This window comes from Lithobates pipiens, unplaced genomic scaffold, assembly GCF_037356315.1.
Source record: "Lithobates pipiens isolate NorthernLeopardFrog02 unplaced genomic scaffold, aLitPip1_a1.2 Scaffold_1, whole genome shotgun sequence".
NCBI classification, from domain to species: Eukaryota; Metazoa; Chordata; class Amphibia; order Anura; family Ranidae; genus Lithobates; species Lithobates pipiens.
In genome coordinates this window covers 119,901,975-119,920,171 of record NW_027507685.1, presented here as the reverse complement: position 1 = coordinate 119,920,171, position 18,197 = coordinate 119,901,975, and the positions used below count along the sequence as shown (strand labels likewise).

Genomic DNA, 18,197 nt, shown 5'->3' with positions numbered 1-18,197 from the left:
ATCATTATTTGCTGGGCTGCATTCTTAGTGACGTCACCGATGGGCTGCATTCTGAGTGACGTCATCGACGGGCTGCATTCTGAGTGACGTCACCGACGGGCTGCATTCTGAGTGATGTCACTGGTCTGTGGTCCAAGGATAGACTGACTAGAGACCAATGACATCACTACGAAACCAGTCTATCCTTAGACCAGTGACATCACTAAGAAATCAAAGGATAGACTGATTTCTTAGTGATGTCACTGGTCTCTGCTCTAAGGATAGAATGATTTCTCATTTCCCCCCATCAACACAGTCAGTCTTGATGGGGGAAACTCTCCTGCAGTGCTATTGTGTTCTGCCAGCAGGGAGCCTTCCCCACCAGCAGAATACAATGATCAGGCAAAAAAAAAAATATATATATTATAATATATATATATATATATATATAAATTATAATAAAAAACACACCACAAACCAAACACACACACACACACACACACACACAGGTTGTACTGAAGTTGATTGATGGATCTACTTCAGTACAACCTGCCTGCGTATAGATGGGTCGAATTTGGCCAGCTTAAACATTTAAAAGCAACTGCTAAGTAATGAACAGGTTTCTAGAACTTTTTAAAAACAAGTCTAGTTTTGTTAAATATAAATGTAAATTTAAGTATTATCAATTTAAACAAGCTTTTGCCAGACTTTAGTCAAGCTGAAAAAGCCAGTCAGCACTCCCATCAAAAGCTGTATTCAATGCACAAGACCTAGAAATGATTTTTTTTTTTTTTTTTTTAAGGTGAACAAACCCTAAAAAAAAAAAAATTATATATTATATGAATCACCAATCCTGACATTTGACTGGTGATTCACTATCAGGGGTATAATAATTTGCCTGCTCTAGTGTAAAAAAAAAAAAAAAAAAAAAAAAATATGTTATACCGTATATACTCGAGTATAAGCCGAGATTTTCAGCCTCTTGAGGCTGAAAGTGCCCCCCTCGGCTTATACTCGAGTCATCGCCGTCTGACTGCTCGATCAGCGTATCGAGCAGACAGACGGCGGACATACTACAATTTGAAAGCCGCGCCTCCGCCTGTGATAGGCGGAACACTGAATTTCCCAGCAGCCTGTGTTCCGCCTATCACGGACATCGTCTCATCCTCGTCCGTAGTACGAGGATGAGACGATGTCCGTGATAGGCGGAACACAGGCTGCTGGGAAATTCAGTGTTCCGCCTATCAGAGGCGGAGGCGGAGGCGGGGCTTTTGAATTTTAGAATGGCCGCCGAGGCGCCGACGAAGAGCGGCGATCCTGGCAAGGCACGGGACGGAGGCAAGGCAAGGCACGGCACGGGACGGGACGGAGGCAAGGCACGACACGGGACGGAGGCAAGGCACGGCACGGGACGGAGGCAAGGAGGCAAGGCACGGGACGGAGGCAAGGAGGCAAGGCACGGGACGGAGGCTCGGGACACAGGTAGGCTGGACACACACACACACACACACACAGGGATGGATGGATGGAGACACACACACACAGGGATGGATGGATGGAGACACACACACACACAGGGATGGATGGATGGATGGAGACACACACACAGGGATGGATGGATGGATGGAGACACACACACACAGGGATGGATGGATGGATGGAGACACACACACACAGGGATGGATGGATGGATGGAGACACACACACACAGGGATGGATGGATGGATGGAGACACACACACACAGGGATAGATGGATGGATGGACACACACACACACAGGGATGGATGGATGGATGGACACACACACACACAGGGATGGATGGATGGATGGACACACACACACACAGGGATGGATGGATGGATGGATGGACACACACACACACAGGGATGGACGGACACACAGGGATGGACGGACACACACACAGGGATGGACAGGCATGTCTCACCCTCGGCTTATACACGAGTCAATAAGTTTGCCAGTTTTTTTGGGGGTAAATTGGGGGCCTCGGCTTATATTCGGGTCGGCCTATACTCGAGTATATACGGTATATCTTTTTATATCCCTTTCCTGCAGATCCTTTGACAATTCTTTTGCTTTAGAGATTATATATATATATATATATATATATATATATATTAAATGCACTTTTTTTTCTGAAAAATCATGTGCCTTTATTATTTTCTACAAAAGGGGAAGTTATCTTTTTAAAAGCATACGTTGACCCTTTCTAAAATTATGTTGAACTTATACACTCACTCCCCCACTGCACTTACCTCCATGGGTGATGAGCTGTCAGCGACCCACGTCGGGGGTGTAGCGGTCTGGGAATCTGAAATACCTGCTGTTTCTCCCCCATTTCTCTGTAGAGCTTCTAGAGCAGATTGGAGCAAATTATCGCTGACACGTGACTGCTTTAACCAATCAGAATTGCTCCAATCTGTCCTGGCATCCTTTGGGAAAGAGGAGGGGGGAAGCATGGATTACAAAACCCCAGACCGTTTCACCCAGGCTCATCACCCACTGGGGTGGGTGCAGCAGGGACCCGGTAGGTGGGGAGGTTGTAGGGTGTGGTATATATATATATATATATATATATATATATCACACACACACACACACTGGGGATCGAAAGTTTGGGCACCCCCAGGTAAAAATGTGTATTAATGTGCATAACGAAGCCAAGGAAAGATGGAAAAATCTCCAAAATGTCATCAGATTAGACATTCTTATAATATGTCAAAAAAGTTAGATTTTATTTCCATCATTTACACTTTCGAAATTACAGAAAACAAAAAAATGGCGTCTGCAAAATGTATACCATGCACTGCCCCCTTTGCAAAGCAGGGTGCCCAAACGTTTGCAGATGCCATTTTTTTGTTTTCTGTCATTTTGAAAGTGTAAATGATGGAAATAAAATCTAACTTTTTTGACATATTATAAGAATGTCTAATCTGATGCCATTTGGAGATTTTTTCCATCTTTCCTTGGCTTCGTTATGCACATTAATACACATTTTTACCTGGGAGTGCCCAAACTTTCGATCCCCACTGTGTGTGTGTGTGTGTGTGTGTGTGTGCGTGTGTGTATATGTATATATATATATATATATATATATATATATATATATATATATATATATATATACACACACACGCACACACACAAAGTAGCATTGCTAGATAGACGCAAGCAAAACAATTTGGGGGCTCGTGCCGCAATCTGTGCTATAATTTAACTGAAGCAGACCTGTTTTTCTGTGGTGTGTTGTGTAGCTTATGCTAGGTAAAATTCTGCGTAAGCTGTTTAGGAAAGATAAGGTTGCAGACGGTTCTGATGGCCAGAGGGAAGTGTGCAGTTTACCTATCTGGGCCAGAGACAATGAGTGGGTGCCTCTTGCTAAAGAATTTGTGAAGTATGCTTCTACCTTGAATAAGACTTAGGGTGCTAAAGTCTCAGATCATTGTGTAGATTTTAGCGTTAAGGAGATGGATTTAAGTAAAGCAGAGAAGAGGACAGTGTCCAGAGTGGGTTGGTACTTCCTTAATGCTATTTATATTGAATCACATAGAAGGGAGAAGGCAGAGACAGAAGTTAAAGTGGTTGCAAACCCTCCCCCACAACTTTGTCCCATGTAACTCAGCATAAAAAACCCTAATGAACACTGCTTGTATATATCTCCTTACTTGCTTAGTATTGTTGAAATAAAACAAGTCAGCTATGAACAGGGAAGCAGGGTCGCCATAGAAACGTTGGATTGAGAAGGAGGCTTGGTTAACAGTACAGGAAGTGCTCAATGTAAGGGCGAAAATACAATCCACTGTGGACTCAGAAAACAATAGTTAAGATGGCGCTGCCTAACCCCTGGAAACAAGTTTTTTAAAGTTTCTTCAAACCTTAAGTAATATGCGATTTGGGCTGGATTACAGTGGCTATATTAGATAATTACTTATTATAATGGACTAAATGAAAAGAAGCATCAGAGTGGGAGAGTTTACTTCCTCTTTAACCACTTCAGATCCGCGCTATTGCCAAATGACGGCATTAGCGCGGACCTACATTTCCGGGACTACGTCTATTGACGTCGTCCCGGTTACGAGCGGCCTGCGCGCCCCCTGAGGGGCGCGCGCGGCGCGCTCTGTGATCGGCGAGTCCGTGAGACTCGCCTGATCACCGATCCGTGTAAGGGGTCGATCCCGACCCCTTATCACGTGATCAGCTGTCAGCCAATGACAGCTGATCATGTGATAGAACGGAGCCGGTAATCGGCTATTATTCCTCCTCGCGCTGACAGCGCGAGGAGAGAAAAAAAAAGCCGATCACTGGCGGCCGTGATCGGGACATCAGTCCCGATCACGGCCATCAATACAAGGGACCACCTGCCACCTGCCTGTGCCCACCTGCCTCCCGCAGTGCCATCCTGAAGTAAAATAAAAGCAAAAGTAAGTGCCCCCCGTCAGTGCCCCCCGTCAGTGCCCATAGTGCCCACAGTGCCACCCACAGTGCCACCCACAGTGCCACCCAATCAGCCTCAAAGGTGCTGCACCCCAGTGCCGCCCATCAGTGCCCAGCAGTGCCGCCCATCAGTGCCCAGCAGTGCCGCCCATCAGTGCCCAGCAGTGCCACCTATCAGAGCCACCTATCAGTGCCCATCAGTCCCATCTATCTGTGGTACCTATCAGTGCCCATCCGTGCCACCCATCCGTGCCACTTATCCGTGCCACCCATCCGTGCCATCTTATCTGTGCCCATCTTTGCCCATCAGTGCCGCCTTATCTGTGCCCATCGGTGCCGCCTTATCTGTGCCTATTAGTGCCGCCTTAACTACGCCTATCAGTGCCCACCGGTGCAGCCTATCAGTGCCCACCAATGCAGCCCATCAGTGCCCACCAATGCAGCCCATCAGTGCCCACCAATGCAGCCTATCAGTGCCGCCTAATCAGCGCACTTCAATGAAGGAGAAAAATGACCCGTTTGCAAAATTTTATAACAAACTATTAAAACATGATTTTTTTTTTTTTTTTTTTTGCATCTTTTTTTGTTTGTTTAGCAAAAAATAAAACTCCGAGCTGTAACTAAATACCACCAAAAGAAAGCTCTATTTGTGGGAAAAAAATGATAAAAATTTCATTTGGGTACAGTGTTGTATGACCGCGCAATTGTCATTCAAAGTGCATCAGCGCTGAAAGCTGAAAATTGGTCTGGGACTGAGGGGGGTTTAAGTGCCCAGTAAGCAAGTGGTTAAGGTATTAAGAGACCAGCTAGCAGTTGCTTCAGAGTGTGTACGTTCAACCGCTAGTCGGGCTGATAATTTGCAAGAGCAGTGTGCAGCCCTCATGACTAAATCAACGAATGCCTTAGGGAAAAGGAAGGGCCGTAAACCTGTTAGTAAAGCCAGGGTACATGCCACTGTCTCATCCAAAACTGGGATTGTGAGGATGTGCTCTCCTCAAATAATAGTGAGAATGAGAAGATAGAGTTTGATATTTCAGAGGATGATCTGCTAGTGGGAAAGAAAAAAATATGCCAGACCTCTCATTACTAAGCATAGGAAATGACAACATTATATAGAGAGGATATGGCAGATGGGGAGGTGCATGATCGCAACCCCAGAGATGTTGAATTTGAAGAAGAACAAGAGTTTACACAAACTGATCTCCACAAGCTGGTAAAACAATACAAACAAAAGGTCCCAGGAACATATATTGAGTTGGCTCCTACGCTTGTTGGATGAAGGGGCAGACAGTGTTGTTGTCAGAACCCATGAAATCAGGCCGAGACAGAAGTACAGTTAAATCACACTTGTTTAATAAAAGTAAAAAGACCAAAAGGTAGTCAAAACATAGCCAAAGTTCAGTAACCGGAATGGATAGTCAGCCAAGCCAGAAGTCAGGGATCAATGTAGTAGAACAGTAAGCAGGATCTGGAGCCAGAAGGGATGTCAGCAAAGCAAGTCGAACAGGATCGCAGGAGATAGTTTCTGTGATGTTGACCAAGGTGAAGACAGAGAACCTCTGGACTGGACAGCTTACATAGGCAGGACTGATGAGCAGGATATCCTCAACAGCTAAGTAACTGTGGAGAGATAGGAGCTGGGAATTAGCTGACAACTGAGCGGCCAGCTCAGAGAAGGAAGGGCTGAGCCCAGACCTAACAGTTGTTTTGTCAGGTAAGGAAGCAGTGGCTACAGGGCAGACATGAATTTCCACGCGTTGTGATCGCCGAGTCACAGAGACTCGGGTGATCACAGATCTGAGTAAGGGGCCAGTCCCGGCCCCTTATCACATGATCAGCTGTCAGCCAATGACAGCTGATCACGTGTGCAGACAAAAGCTTGGTAATTGTTTTTTTTCTCCTCAAGCTGACAGTGTGAAGAGAAAAAAAAAAAGCCGATCAGCGGCTTATGTGCAAGGGACATCGGTTCCGCAGGGGAAGGAGGCACATCTACCTCATCTGTGCCGATCAGTACCCCCTGCCAGTGCCCACCAGTGCCACCTATCAATGCCTATGAGTGCCACCTATAGGTGCCAATCAGTGCCACCTAGCAGTGCAGCCCATTTGTGCCCACCAGTGCAGCCCATCAGTGTATATCAATGAAGGAGAAAAAAAAAATTACCTGTTTGCAAAATTTTATAACAAAATATAAAAAATTATTTATTTATTTTTTTTTTTAACCACTTGACCACTGGGCACTTAAACACCCTTAATAACCAGACCAATTTTCAGCTTTTGGTGCTCTCACATTTTGAATGACAATTACTCAGTCATGCAACACTGCACCCATATGAAATTTTTGTCCTTTTTTTCACACAAATAGAGCTTTCTTTTGGTGGTATTTAATCACCGCTGGGCTTTTTATGCTATAAAAGAAGAGACAGAAAATTCTGTAAAAAAAAAAAAAAAATATGAACTTTTCTTCGTTTCGGTTATAAAATTTAGCAGATAAGTATTTTTTTTTTCATAAATTTTGGCCAAAATTTATACTACTACATATCTTTGGTAAAAATAAGTACAAATTGGTGGATATTATTTGGTTTTTGTGAAAGTTATACAGTCCACAAGCTATGGTGCCAATATCTGAAAACTGATCACACCTGAAGTACTGATGGCCTATCTCGTTTCTTGAGACCCTAAGAGCCAGTTCACACAGGGGCGACTCAGATTTGACTTCAGGTCGCCCCTAGTCACGCTACATGTAAAAATCAATGTAAGTGAATGAGAGCCGTCTTAATGCACACTACTAAAGTCGCTCCGACTTCAGAAAGGGTTCCTGTACTACTTGTATCCGACTGGTACCCATTGATTTCAATGGAGGTCACCTCCAAGTCGGATCTCCGTCTATACGGAGGGGACTCTCATAGAATTATCAGCTCTCAAAAAGGAAACTCCACGCCAAATGCATTAAAAAAATTTTTTGGCATGGGTTACCCCTCCGAGAGCATTTTAAGGGGAACCCCCTACGCCAGGGATGTCCAAACTTTATTCAAAGAGGGCCAGATTTGATGAAGTGAACATGCACGAGGGCCGACCATTTTGCCTGACATTCTTTGAACCATTAAAATTCGGTCTAAGTGTGTTCGTCCGAGCACTAATACACTGCCCAACAAGAATTCTCTTGCCCATGCACCCACACCATTGCCGGGAATGCAGCCCCACCATTGCCGGGAATGCACCCACCATTGCCGGGAATGCACCCACCATTGCCGGGAATGCAGCCCCACCATTGCCGGGAATGCAGCCCCACCATTGCCGGGAATGCACCCACTATTTCCAGGAATGCAGCCCCACCATTGCCGGGAATGCACCCACTATTTCTAGGAATGCAACCCCACCATTGCCAGGAATGCAGCCACCATTGCTATGAATTCACTCACCATTGCCAGGAATGCAGCCACCATTGCCAGGAATTCACCAACCATTGCCAAGAATGCAGCCACCATTGCCAGGAATGCAGCCACCATTGCCAGGAATGCAGCCACCATTGCCAGGAATGCAGCCCCACAATTGCAATTGTCAGGAATGCAGCCACCATTACCATAAGTGCAGCCATGGAGGGCAGGACGAGCGCCAAAGACATCCTACAGGAGAATTTCCTGTTTACACAACAGCTCCTTTAAGAAAAAGTCCCGCCTCCTCTGATGGACAGAACAGTCGTCCAATGGTAGAGATGGGACTTCCTATTACAGCTGCCGTGTAAACAGGAAATTCTCCTCCTGTGTGCATGGCACTCGTCCTGCCTCCTCCCTCCGAGGCAGCCGGACTATATATCTTTTGTGACCCCGGCGCTGGGAGATCGCCGGGGGCCACAAAAGATGTATATGTTTAAATAACCAGGCGGGCCGTTCAAAACCGGACCACGGGCCATGATTGGCCCACGGGCCGGACTTTGGACATGCCTGCCCTACGCTGAAACCCCCCCAGATCCATACCAGACCCTTAACGGAGCACGCTACCTGGCTGGCCAGGAAAGGGGGTGGGGACGAGCAAGCGCGCCCCCCCTCCTGAGCCGTACCAGGCTGCGTGCCCTAAACATGGGGTGGTGCCTTGGGGAAGGCAGCCCCCCCACCCCAAAGCACCTTGTCTCCATGTTGATGAGGACAAGGGCCTCTTCCCGACAACCCTGGCCGTTGGTTGTCGGGGTCTGCAGGCGAGGGGCTTATCGGAATCCGTGAGCCCCCTTTAATAAGGGGGCCCCCGGATACCGGCCCCCCACCCTATGTGAATGAGTATGGGGTACAATGTACCCCTACCCATTCACCTGTGAAAAAAAAAATGTAAAAAAAAAAAAACACACACAACACAAAAGGGTTAAAATAGTTTATTGCACAGCTCCGGGGGTCTTTTTCTGTCTTTGGGGGTCTTCTCGCCGGACTCCTCCGCTATCTTCTGCTAGCTCTTTTACTAGCTGAGGAGCCCGGCTTTCTTCTTCGCCGCCGCCCTCTTCTTCCAACTTCGGGGGTCTTGTCCCCCTCTTCGGGGGTCTTCTCGCCGGGCCACCGCGCCTTCTTCTAGCTCTTTTACAAGCGGTGGCCCGGTCTTCCGTCGCCGCTGCCGCTATCTTCTGTTCTTCTCTTCTGGAGATGTTGCCTCGTCGCTGTTTCCGGTCACTATGACAGAACACGCAGCGTGCAGCGACTTATATAGGGACATCACCGGATGATGTCCCCGCCCATTATGATGTCACAGTCCCAGCATCCTTCTGGGAAGACGTCATATGATGGCCTCTCAGAGATAAGCAACTGCCCTGTAGCCGTCATTCGGCTATGGGCCGGTTAAGTGGTTAAATTCTGTCTTTTTACATTTTTTTAACAAAAAATAAAGACTGCAGATGTGATCAAATACCACCAAAAGAAAGCTCTATCTGTGGGGGAAAATAAAATGATAAAAATGTCATTAGGGTACAGTGTTGTATGACTGCGCAATTGTCAAAGTGCGACAGTGCTAAAAATTGGTCTGGACAGGAGGGGGGAGTGCCCAGTAAGCAAGTGGTTAAGGCCCCTTTCACGTGGGGTGGATCCGTTTAGCGGAGTCTGCCAGCTCAGTGGGAGATCACTGAGCAGGGAGGGATCTGTCAGAGTCCCGCTGATTTTTATGGGGAGAGCAGACAAAAACGGACAGCCTGTCTGTTTTCATCAGATCGCCATAAGCCTGATACATCTTTGCTGGGGTCAGTGGCAGGAAACGTGCCCCATTGCTGGGGTCAGTGGCAGGAAACGTGCCCCATTGCTGGGGTCAGTGGCAGGAAACGTGCCTCAAAAAGCCAGATAAAGGCAAGCAAAGGGCTGCAACTGGCCACAGTTTGGAGACCAGTGGCCTAGATGATGCTAGATGTCTCCACCCAGAAAACGAGGCACGCTCTGACTGTAATCTGACTTGCTGGCCATAGATGGATCTTTCCACATTCAAGGTGGATGAAGGAGTCCTCCCAGCTGTGTTCTGACAGAGGGACTCCATTAAAGCAATTTAGAATTTCCAGCAATCACATTCAGAGAAGCCTATCGTTAGACTGACTTCTTTTTAGCAGGAGTGGCCATGGATTAAGCAGTTTGTCCGGTCCCTGCTGAACTGGCTGAATTTCAACCCATCTATGGCCAACTTAATGCTCACAGTGTGCGGTGGAATCAGGGTAAGCAATTTCAATTGTAGTTCAACCGTTTGGTTTTGCTGTTCTCTAGCCGCTTGTGTGAACTAACCCTTAGAAAGTTGATGTCACTGAAACACGTGTCCCCATCTGCTGTTCTGGTGACAACTACACTGTCACTGTAAATTCTGGATTTGCATTATCAAGACAAATAGTGTGGGTGATTCTCCCCAATGTGGACACATGCAGCAAACACATCCTGACTGCTGTTCTAACCTTTCCAAACTGTACACAAAACATGAAATACTTTAATAAAAAAGAAGATTAAAAATTACATATGGAGTTTAACCTTTTTGGTGCCAACAGGGAAGAGTGACCCCCCCTCCCCCCATATATCCCAAACTCAATATGTCCAATCTACAAAAGCAACAACACCTCAAAACAATCTAAAGCCGCATACACACGTAGCCGTCTGTCCGACATACTTAGTCTGGCGGACTTCCCGCCAGACTGTCCGTCGGACTTTCCGAACGGGCTACTTGCCCACACACGGCACTTTTTCAGCGGACTAATACGGCGTACTAAGTCCGCCGTACTATCCGCCCTACTTTTGAAATGAACAGACTCGCCCACACACGCGGAGGAAAGTCCGCTCATTTCGAGCAGGTCTCCAGGGAGGCGGGGCCCGCGAAGGAGACGTCGCTGGCCCTGCCGCCTGGTATGGACTTAAAGGGGAACCCCAACGCCGAAAAAAATCGGCGTGGGGGTCCCCCCAAACTCCACAACAGACCCTTGTCCGAGCACGCTACCGTACAGTGCTAAAAATTGGTCTGGACAGGAGGGGGGAGTGCCCAGTAAGCAAGTGGTTAAGGCCCCTTTCACGTGGGGTGGATCCGTTTAGCGGAGTCTGCCAGCTCAGTGGGAGATCACTGAGCAGGGAGGGATCTGTCAGAGTCCCGCTGATTTTTATGGGGAGAGCAGACAAAAACGGACAGCCTGTCTGTTTTCATCAGATCGCCATAAGCCTGATACATCTTTGCTGGGGTCAGTGGCAGGAAACGTGCCCCATTGCTGGGGTCAGTGGCAGGAAACGTGCCCCATTGCTGGGGTCAGTGGCAGGAAACGTGCCTCAAAAAGCCAGATAAAGGCAAGCAAAGGGCTGCAACTGGCCACAGTTTGGAGACCAGTGGCCTAGATGATGCTAGATGTCTCCACCCAGAAAACGAGGCACGCTCTGACTGTAATCTGACTTGCTGGCCATAGATGGATCTTTCCACATTCAAGGTGGATGAAGGAGTCCTCCCAGCTGTGTTCTGACAGAGGGACTCCATTAAAGCAATTTAGAATTTCCAGCAATCACATTCAGAGAAGCCTATCGTTAGACTGACTTCTTTTTAGCAGGAGTGGCCATGGATTAAGCAGTTTGTCCGGTCCCTGCTGAACTGGCTGAATTTCAACCCATCTATGGCCAACTTAATGCTCACAGTGTGCGGTGGAATCAGGGTAAGCAATTTCAATTGTAGTTCAACCGTTTGGTTTTGCTGTTCTCTAGCCGCTTGTGTGAACTAACCCTTAGAAAGTTGATGTCACTGAAACACGTGTCCCCATCTGCTGTTCTGGTGACAACTACACTGTCACTGTAAATTCTGGATTTGCATTATCAAGACAAATAGTGTGGGTGATTCTCCCCAATGTGGACACATGCAGCAAACACATCCTGACTGCTGTTCTAACCTTTCCAAACTGTACACAAAACATGAAATACTTTAATAAAAAAGAAGATTAAAAATTACATATGGAGTTTAACCTTTTTGGTGCCAACAGGGAAGAGTGACCCCCCCTCCCCCCATATATCCCAAACTCAATATGTCCAATCTACAAAAGCAACAACACCTCAAAACAATCTAAAGCCGCATACACACGTAGCCGTCTGTCCGACATACTTAGTCTGGCGGACTTCCCGCCAGACTGTCCGTCGGACTTTCCGAACGGGCTACTTGCCCACACACGGCACTTTTTCAGCGGACTAATACGGCGTACTAAGTCCGCCGTACTATCCGCCCTACTTTTGAAATGAACAGACTCGCCCACACACGCGGAGGAAAGTCCGCTCATTTCGAGCAGGTCTCCAGGGAGGCGGGGCCCGCGAAGGAGACGTCGCTGGCCCTGCCGCCTGGTATGGACTTAAAGGGGAACCCCAACGCCGAAAAAAATCGGCGTGGGGGTCCCCCCAAACTCCACAACAGACCCTTGTCCGAGCACGCTACCCAGCCAGCCAGGAAAGGAGGGGCGAGCGAGCGCCCCCCCCCCCCTCCTGAGCCATACCAGGCCGCGTGCCCTCAACATGGGGGGTGCCTTGGGGAAGGGGGGGACGCGCGGCCCCCCCCACCCCAAAGCACCTTGTCCCCATGTTGATGAGGACAAGGGCCTCTTCCCGACAACCCTGGCCGTTGGTTGTCGGGGTCTGCGGGCGGGGGGCTTATCGGAATCCGGGCCCCCACCCTATGTGAATGAGTATGGGGTACAATGTACCCCTACCCATTCACCTGTAAAATAAAGCAAAAAAAAAAAAAACACAACACACAAGATAAAATAATTTATTGCACAGCTCCGGGGGTCTTCCGTCTTCGGGGGTCTTCTCGCCGGACTCCTCCGCTATCTTCTTGTAGCTCTTTTACTAGCGGAGGAGCCCGGCATTCTTCTTCGTCACCGCGGCCTCTTCTTCCGACTTCGGGGGTCTTGTCCCCCTCTTCGGTTCTTCTGCCGGGCCACCGCGCCTTCTTCTAGCTCTTTTACAGGCGGTGGCCCGGTCTTCTGTCGCCGCCGCCTTCCGTTCTTCTCTTCTTCTTCTCCTGGAGATGTTGACTCGACGTTCTCTCCGGCCGCAATGCCAGGGACGCGCTGCGCTGCGACTTATATAGGGACAAGGGGCGGTGTCACATGGGTTGATGTCACATGGCGACAGTCCCAGCATCCTCCGGGACTGTGACATCGTAAGGGGGCGGGGTCACCATGTGACACCAACCCATGTGACATCAACCCATCTGACACCGCCCCTTGTCCCTATACAAGTCGCAGCACAGCACGTCCCTGGCATTGCGGCCGGAGAGAACGTCGAGTCAACATCTCCAGGAGAAGATGAAGAGAAGAACGGAAGGTGGCGGCGACAGAAGACCGAAGAGGGGGACAAGACCCCCGAAGTCGGAAGAAGAGGCCGCGGCGACGAAGAAGAATGCCGGGCTCCTCCGCTAGTAAAAGCGCTACAAGAAGATAGCGGAGGAGTCCGGCGAGAAGACCCCCGAAGACGGAAGACCCCCGGAGCTGTGCAATAAATTATTTTTTTTGCTTTATTTTACAGGTGAATGGGTAGGGGTACATTGTACCCCATACTCATTCACATAGGGTGGGGGCCGGTATCCGGGGGCCCCCTTATTAAAGGGGGCTCCCGGATTCCGATAAGCCCCCCGCCCGCAGACCCCGACAACCAACGGCCAGGGTTGTCGGGAAGAGGCCCTTGTCCTCATCAACATGGGGACAAGGTGCTTTGGGGTGGGGGGGCCGCGCGGCCCCCCTTCCCCAAGGCACCCCCCCATGTTGAGGGCACGCAGCCTGGTACGGCTCAGGAGGGGGGGGCGCTCGCCCCTCCTTTCTTGGCCGGCCGGGTAGCATGCTCGGACAAGGGTCTGTTGTGGACTTTGGGGGGACCCCCACGCCGATTTTTTTCGGCGTTGGGGTTCCCCTTTAAGTCCATACCAGGCGGCGGGGCCAGCGACGTCTCCTTCGCGGGCCCCGCCTACCTGGAGACCCGCTCGAAATTAGTGGACTTTTCTCCGGGCGGGAAAAGTCCGTTCATTTCAAAAGTACGGCGGACTGGCATACACACGGCCGGATTGTCCGCCGAAATGCGAGTCCGGCGGGAAGATTGGAGTGTAAAACTACATTCTAAGTCCGCCGTACTTTCGGGTCAAAAAAGTATGCCGGAGGCTACACACGGGGGGATTGTTTGGCGGACTTCAGTTTGCCGGACTTTTCCACCCGCTTGTTTGATCGCGTGTACGCAGCATAAGTATCACTGAAAGGAATGATCAAAGGCTATGAAGCCTTTTATGTATGACAAGTCCCCAGAATGGGATGTGCCATTGCTTTAAGAGCACCGGGAGGCCGCTGTGCCAAAAAAAAAAAACAACAGGCAACCAGAGCTACGCCTGTCCCCCCAAAAAATAACCCTGCACCTCCGCTGCACGCTTCTCCCTTCATTCAGTGATGTACATATGAAGCACCAATGTGGTGAAGGGTCTTTTCATAGAGTCCCTAAAGCAGAAGAAACAAAATCTGATGATTATTGGTAGGCGATAAAGCGGACGCACACAGCACTATTCATCCACAGCCAGTGTCAGGAGGAACAATTACCAACTTCTGCTTTTACCCCTCCCAGCCTGTTCATACCACTTCCTCCTGACTACTGTAGGATGATCCTTTAACAGGTAAGGATTTAGAGTGATAATGCTGGTTATATGGCAATAGGTTTTCCCCTGTGATGCCAGGAACACATAACAAATGAATAAAGGATTGGAGTGTGCAGGGTGGATCACCCACATCTGCCCGGGATGACAGATGACAATGTCCACTTTGAAGTTTCAATGTGGCAGTGCAAACCACAGACACACATGCCAGGGCTTGCAACATTACAGATGTTAAATTGCTATGCTGGGACATGTAGTATGTCAGCCACCGGACAGCATTGCTGGGACATGTAGCACCTCAGCCACCAGAGCCCACTGCTGGGACATGTAGTACCTCAGGCCACCAGACAGAACTCCTGGGACATGTAGCACCCCAGCTGGGACGTATAGTAACTCAACCACCAGACAGCAATGCTGGGACATGTAGTACCTCGGCCACCAGACAGCACTGCTGGGACATATAGTACCTCAACCAGGACACAGCAATGCTGGTACATATAGTACTCCAGTGATTGGGAGACAATGCTAAGTCTTGTAGTACTCCAGTGACTGAAAGGCAATGCTGAGACATGTAGTACCCCAGTGACTGGAAAGCAATGTTATGGCTTGTAGTACCCCAGTGATTGGATAGAAATGCTGGGGCTTGTAGTGCTCCAGTGACTGGAAGGAAATGCTGGGGCTTGTAGTGCTCCAGTGACTGGAAGGAAATGCTGGGGCTTGTAGTACTTCGGGGACTGTAAATTTCAATCCAGTCACTGGAGTACTACAAGGCCCAGCATTTCCTTCCAGTCACTGGAGTACTACAAGGCCCAGCATTTCTATCCAGTGTAGAACTTCAGTGACTGGAGAACAATGCTGGGGCTTGCAGTAATACAGTGACTGGAGAACAATGCTGGGGCTTGCAGTACCCCAGTGACTGGAGAACAATGCTGGAGGTTGCAGTACCCCAGTGACTGGAGAACAATGCTGGAGGTTGCAGTACCCCAGTGACTGGAGAACAATGCTGGAGGTTGCAGTACCCCAGTGACTGGAGAACAATGCTGGAGGTTGCAGTACCCCAGTGACTGGAGAACAATGCTGGGGCTTGCAGTACCCCAGTGACTGGAGAACAATGCTGGGGCTTGCAGTACCCCAGTGACTGGAGAACAATGCTGGGGCTTGCAGTACCCCAGTGACTGGAGAACAATGCTGGGGCTTGCAGTACCCCAGTGACTGGAGAACAATGCTGGGGCTTGCAGTACCCCAGTGACTGGAGAACAATGCTGGGGCTTGCAGTACCCCAGTGACTGGAGAACAATGCTGGGGCTTGCAGTACCCCAGTGACTGGAGAACAATGCTGGGGCTTGCAGTACCCCAGTGACTGGAGAACAATGCTGGGGCTTGCAGTACCCCAGTGACTGGAGAACAATGCTGGGGCTTGCAGTACCCCAGTGACTGGAGAACAATGCTGGGGCTTGCAGTACCCCAGTGACTGGAGAACAATGCTGGGGCTTGCAGTACCCCAGTGACTGGAGAACAATGCTGGGGCTTGCAGTACCCCAGTGACTGGAGAACAATGCTGGGGCTTGCAGTACCCCAGTGACTGGAGAACAATGCTGGGGCTTGCAGTACCCCAGTGACTGGAGAACAATGCTGGGGCTTGCAGTACCCCAGTGACTGGAGAACAATGCTGGGGCTTGCAGTACCCCAGTGACTGGAGAACAATGCTGGGGCTTGCAGTACCCCAGTGACTGGAGAACAATGCTGGGGCTTGCAGTACCCCAGTGACTGGAGAACAATGCTGGGGCTTGCAGTACCCCAGTGACTGGAGAACAATGCTGGGGCTTGCAGTACCCCAGTGACTGGAGAACAATGCTGGGGCTTGCAGTACCCCAGTGACTGGAGAACAATGCTGGGGCTTGCAGTACCCCAGTGACTGGAGAACAATGCTGGGGCTTGTAGTACCCCAGTGACTGGAGAACAATGCTAGGGCTTGTAGTACCCCAGTGACTGAAAGGCAATGCTGGGGCTTGTATTACCCCAGTGACTGGAGAACAATGCTGGGACTTGTAGTACTCCAGTGACTGGAAGGCAATGCTGGGGCTTGTAGTACCCCAGTGACTAGGACTGCACACATAATTCTCCCAATTGACAGCTGTCAGTCAGGTCGGACCCGCCCCCAGACCCACACTCACCCCCCTGTAGGTGACAGGAAGTCAGCATCGTCCTCGTCCGGCCCGAACATTTTAGCCCAGAAGCCTAATTTCACCCCACACACTTCCCCGGCACTCTCTTCTTCCGGGCTGACTGTCAGTCACGGGACTGTCAGCTGACCTCCCTCCCCGCCGTAAAAAAACGACTATTGCTGCAAACATCCAGCAACGTGGCGCCTGACTTGTCCTTGTGGACCGCAAAAGCCGGCTTCGGTGCGTTCCACGCCTCGCTGCAGCGACCAGTGTCTGCAAGCCTTGGAGTGTGTAAAGCTGGAGTGGGCGTGGTCGGTCGCCAAGGCTTCATTGAAGAGAATGTTTCTCCCCGCCCCAACCGTAAGCAGAGGGGCGTGGCCTGTCCCGGCGGATGTGTCAGCGGGAGTCTGTGTGTTTGTGCGGAGCTCCGAGGTGACAGCGGGCACAGAGCGGGCATCAGAGGGTAAGTGAGTGTGCATGGCTATGTGCGGTGCTGGGGATCCGATCAGTAGTAGGGCAGAGATTGTCCATGTCATCAGATGTGTGCAGGGGGGAGCTGCCCTTTAAATGATGCAATGCCCGGTGTGAGGGCACCTTGTGTTTCCAGTGTCATGGATTCTGCCACATAGTGTACCACAAAAGTCCTTCTGCCCCCTGTCTTATAGGAGATTAGAGGGGAGCCAATGAAATCACTGTGTTTGGATCTCTGAAAAGTGTGTAGCCAGTGAAGTCCAAACTCCAGATCTGTCTTGTGTATATCAGGAAAACATTGAGGGCTGGTTCACACTACAAGAACGCACTCTGGATCCGTTCCCTACGCGTTTCTGAATGCGCGTTTTTAACACGTTCCAGTTCGTTTTTTGATGAGTTTCAAGGTGCTTTTTTTCTCACTGTATTGGGGTTCTGGTGCGTTTTTTATGTATTCCGGTGTATTTTTTTAAATGTGTTTTACCGTGTTCCAGTACGGTCCAGTGCAGGAAAAATGCAGCATTTATTTATTTATTCTTTTTACTGGAATTGACCGCACTGGTGTGAATTATGCCCTTGGAAACCCTATAATCTACTTTCCATGTATTTTTGATGCAGACAAAAACGCACTGGACTGCATGTGGTGTAACCTGGCTTTAAAAGATATACATTACATTCTAAGGGGCAGACCACACCACATGCAGTCCCATGCGTTTTTGTCTGCATCAAAAATGCATGGAGAGGTAGGTTATAGGGTTTCCAAGGGCATAAATCACACCAGTGCGGTCCGTCCCTGAAAAAATAGTAGAATATGCTGCATTTTTCCTGCACTGGACTGTACTGAAATGTGGTAAAATGCATCAAAAAATGCACCGGACCCCAGTACAATGAGAAAAAAAAACAGGAAAGAAGAAAAAATAAAAGCACATGGAAACGCATCAAAAACGCACCGGAGTCCAGTACAATGAGAAAAAAAAACAGGAAAGAAGAAGAAGAAAAAAAAAAGCATCTGGAAACGCATAAAAAAAATCACTGGAATGCGT

General features: G+C 49.2%; 2 protein-coding genes across 3 annotated transcripts in view; one reads left to right on the top strand and one right to left on the bottom strand.

Annotated features, from left to right (window-relative positions):
- FKBP15 (FKBP prolyl isomerase family member 15) overlaps nucleotides 1-16,890 on the bottom strand; it is a 118,807-nt gene extending 101,917 nt beyond the window's left edge. The window contains exon 1 of one of the 2 annotated variants that reach the window (XM_077475119.1): nucleotides 16,696-16,890. In XM_077475119.1, coding sequence (XP_077331245.1) covers nucleotides 16,696-16,745 — 50 coding nt within the window. In that variant the 5' untranslated portion in view covers nucleotides 16,746-16,890. The remainder of the gene's footprint in view (nucleotides 1-16,695) is intronic. The other variant, XM_077475137.1, reaches the window with a different exon arrangement.
- Nucleotides 16,891-16,988: 98 nt separating this feature from the next.
- Nucleotides 16,989-18,197, top strand: part of SLC31A1 (solute carrier family 31 member 1) — a 100,614-nt gene continuing 99,405 nt past the window's right edge. Inside the window, exon 1 of the mRNA XM_077475191.1 lies at nucleotides 16,989-17,149. The gene's annotated coding sequence lies outside the window, so the exon portion shown is untranslated. The remainder of the gene's footprint in view (nucleotides 17,150-18,197) is intronic.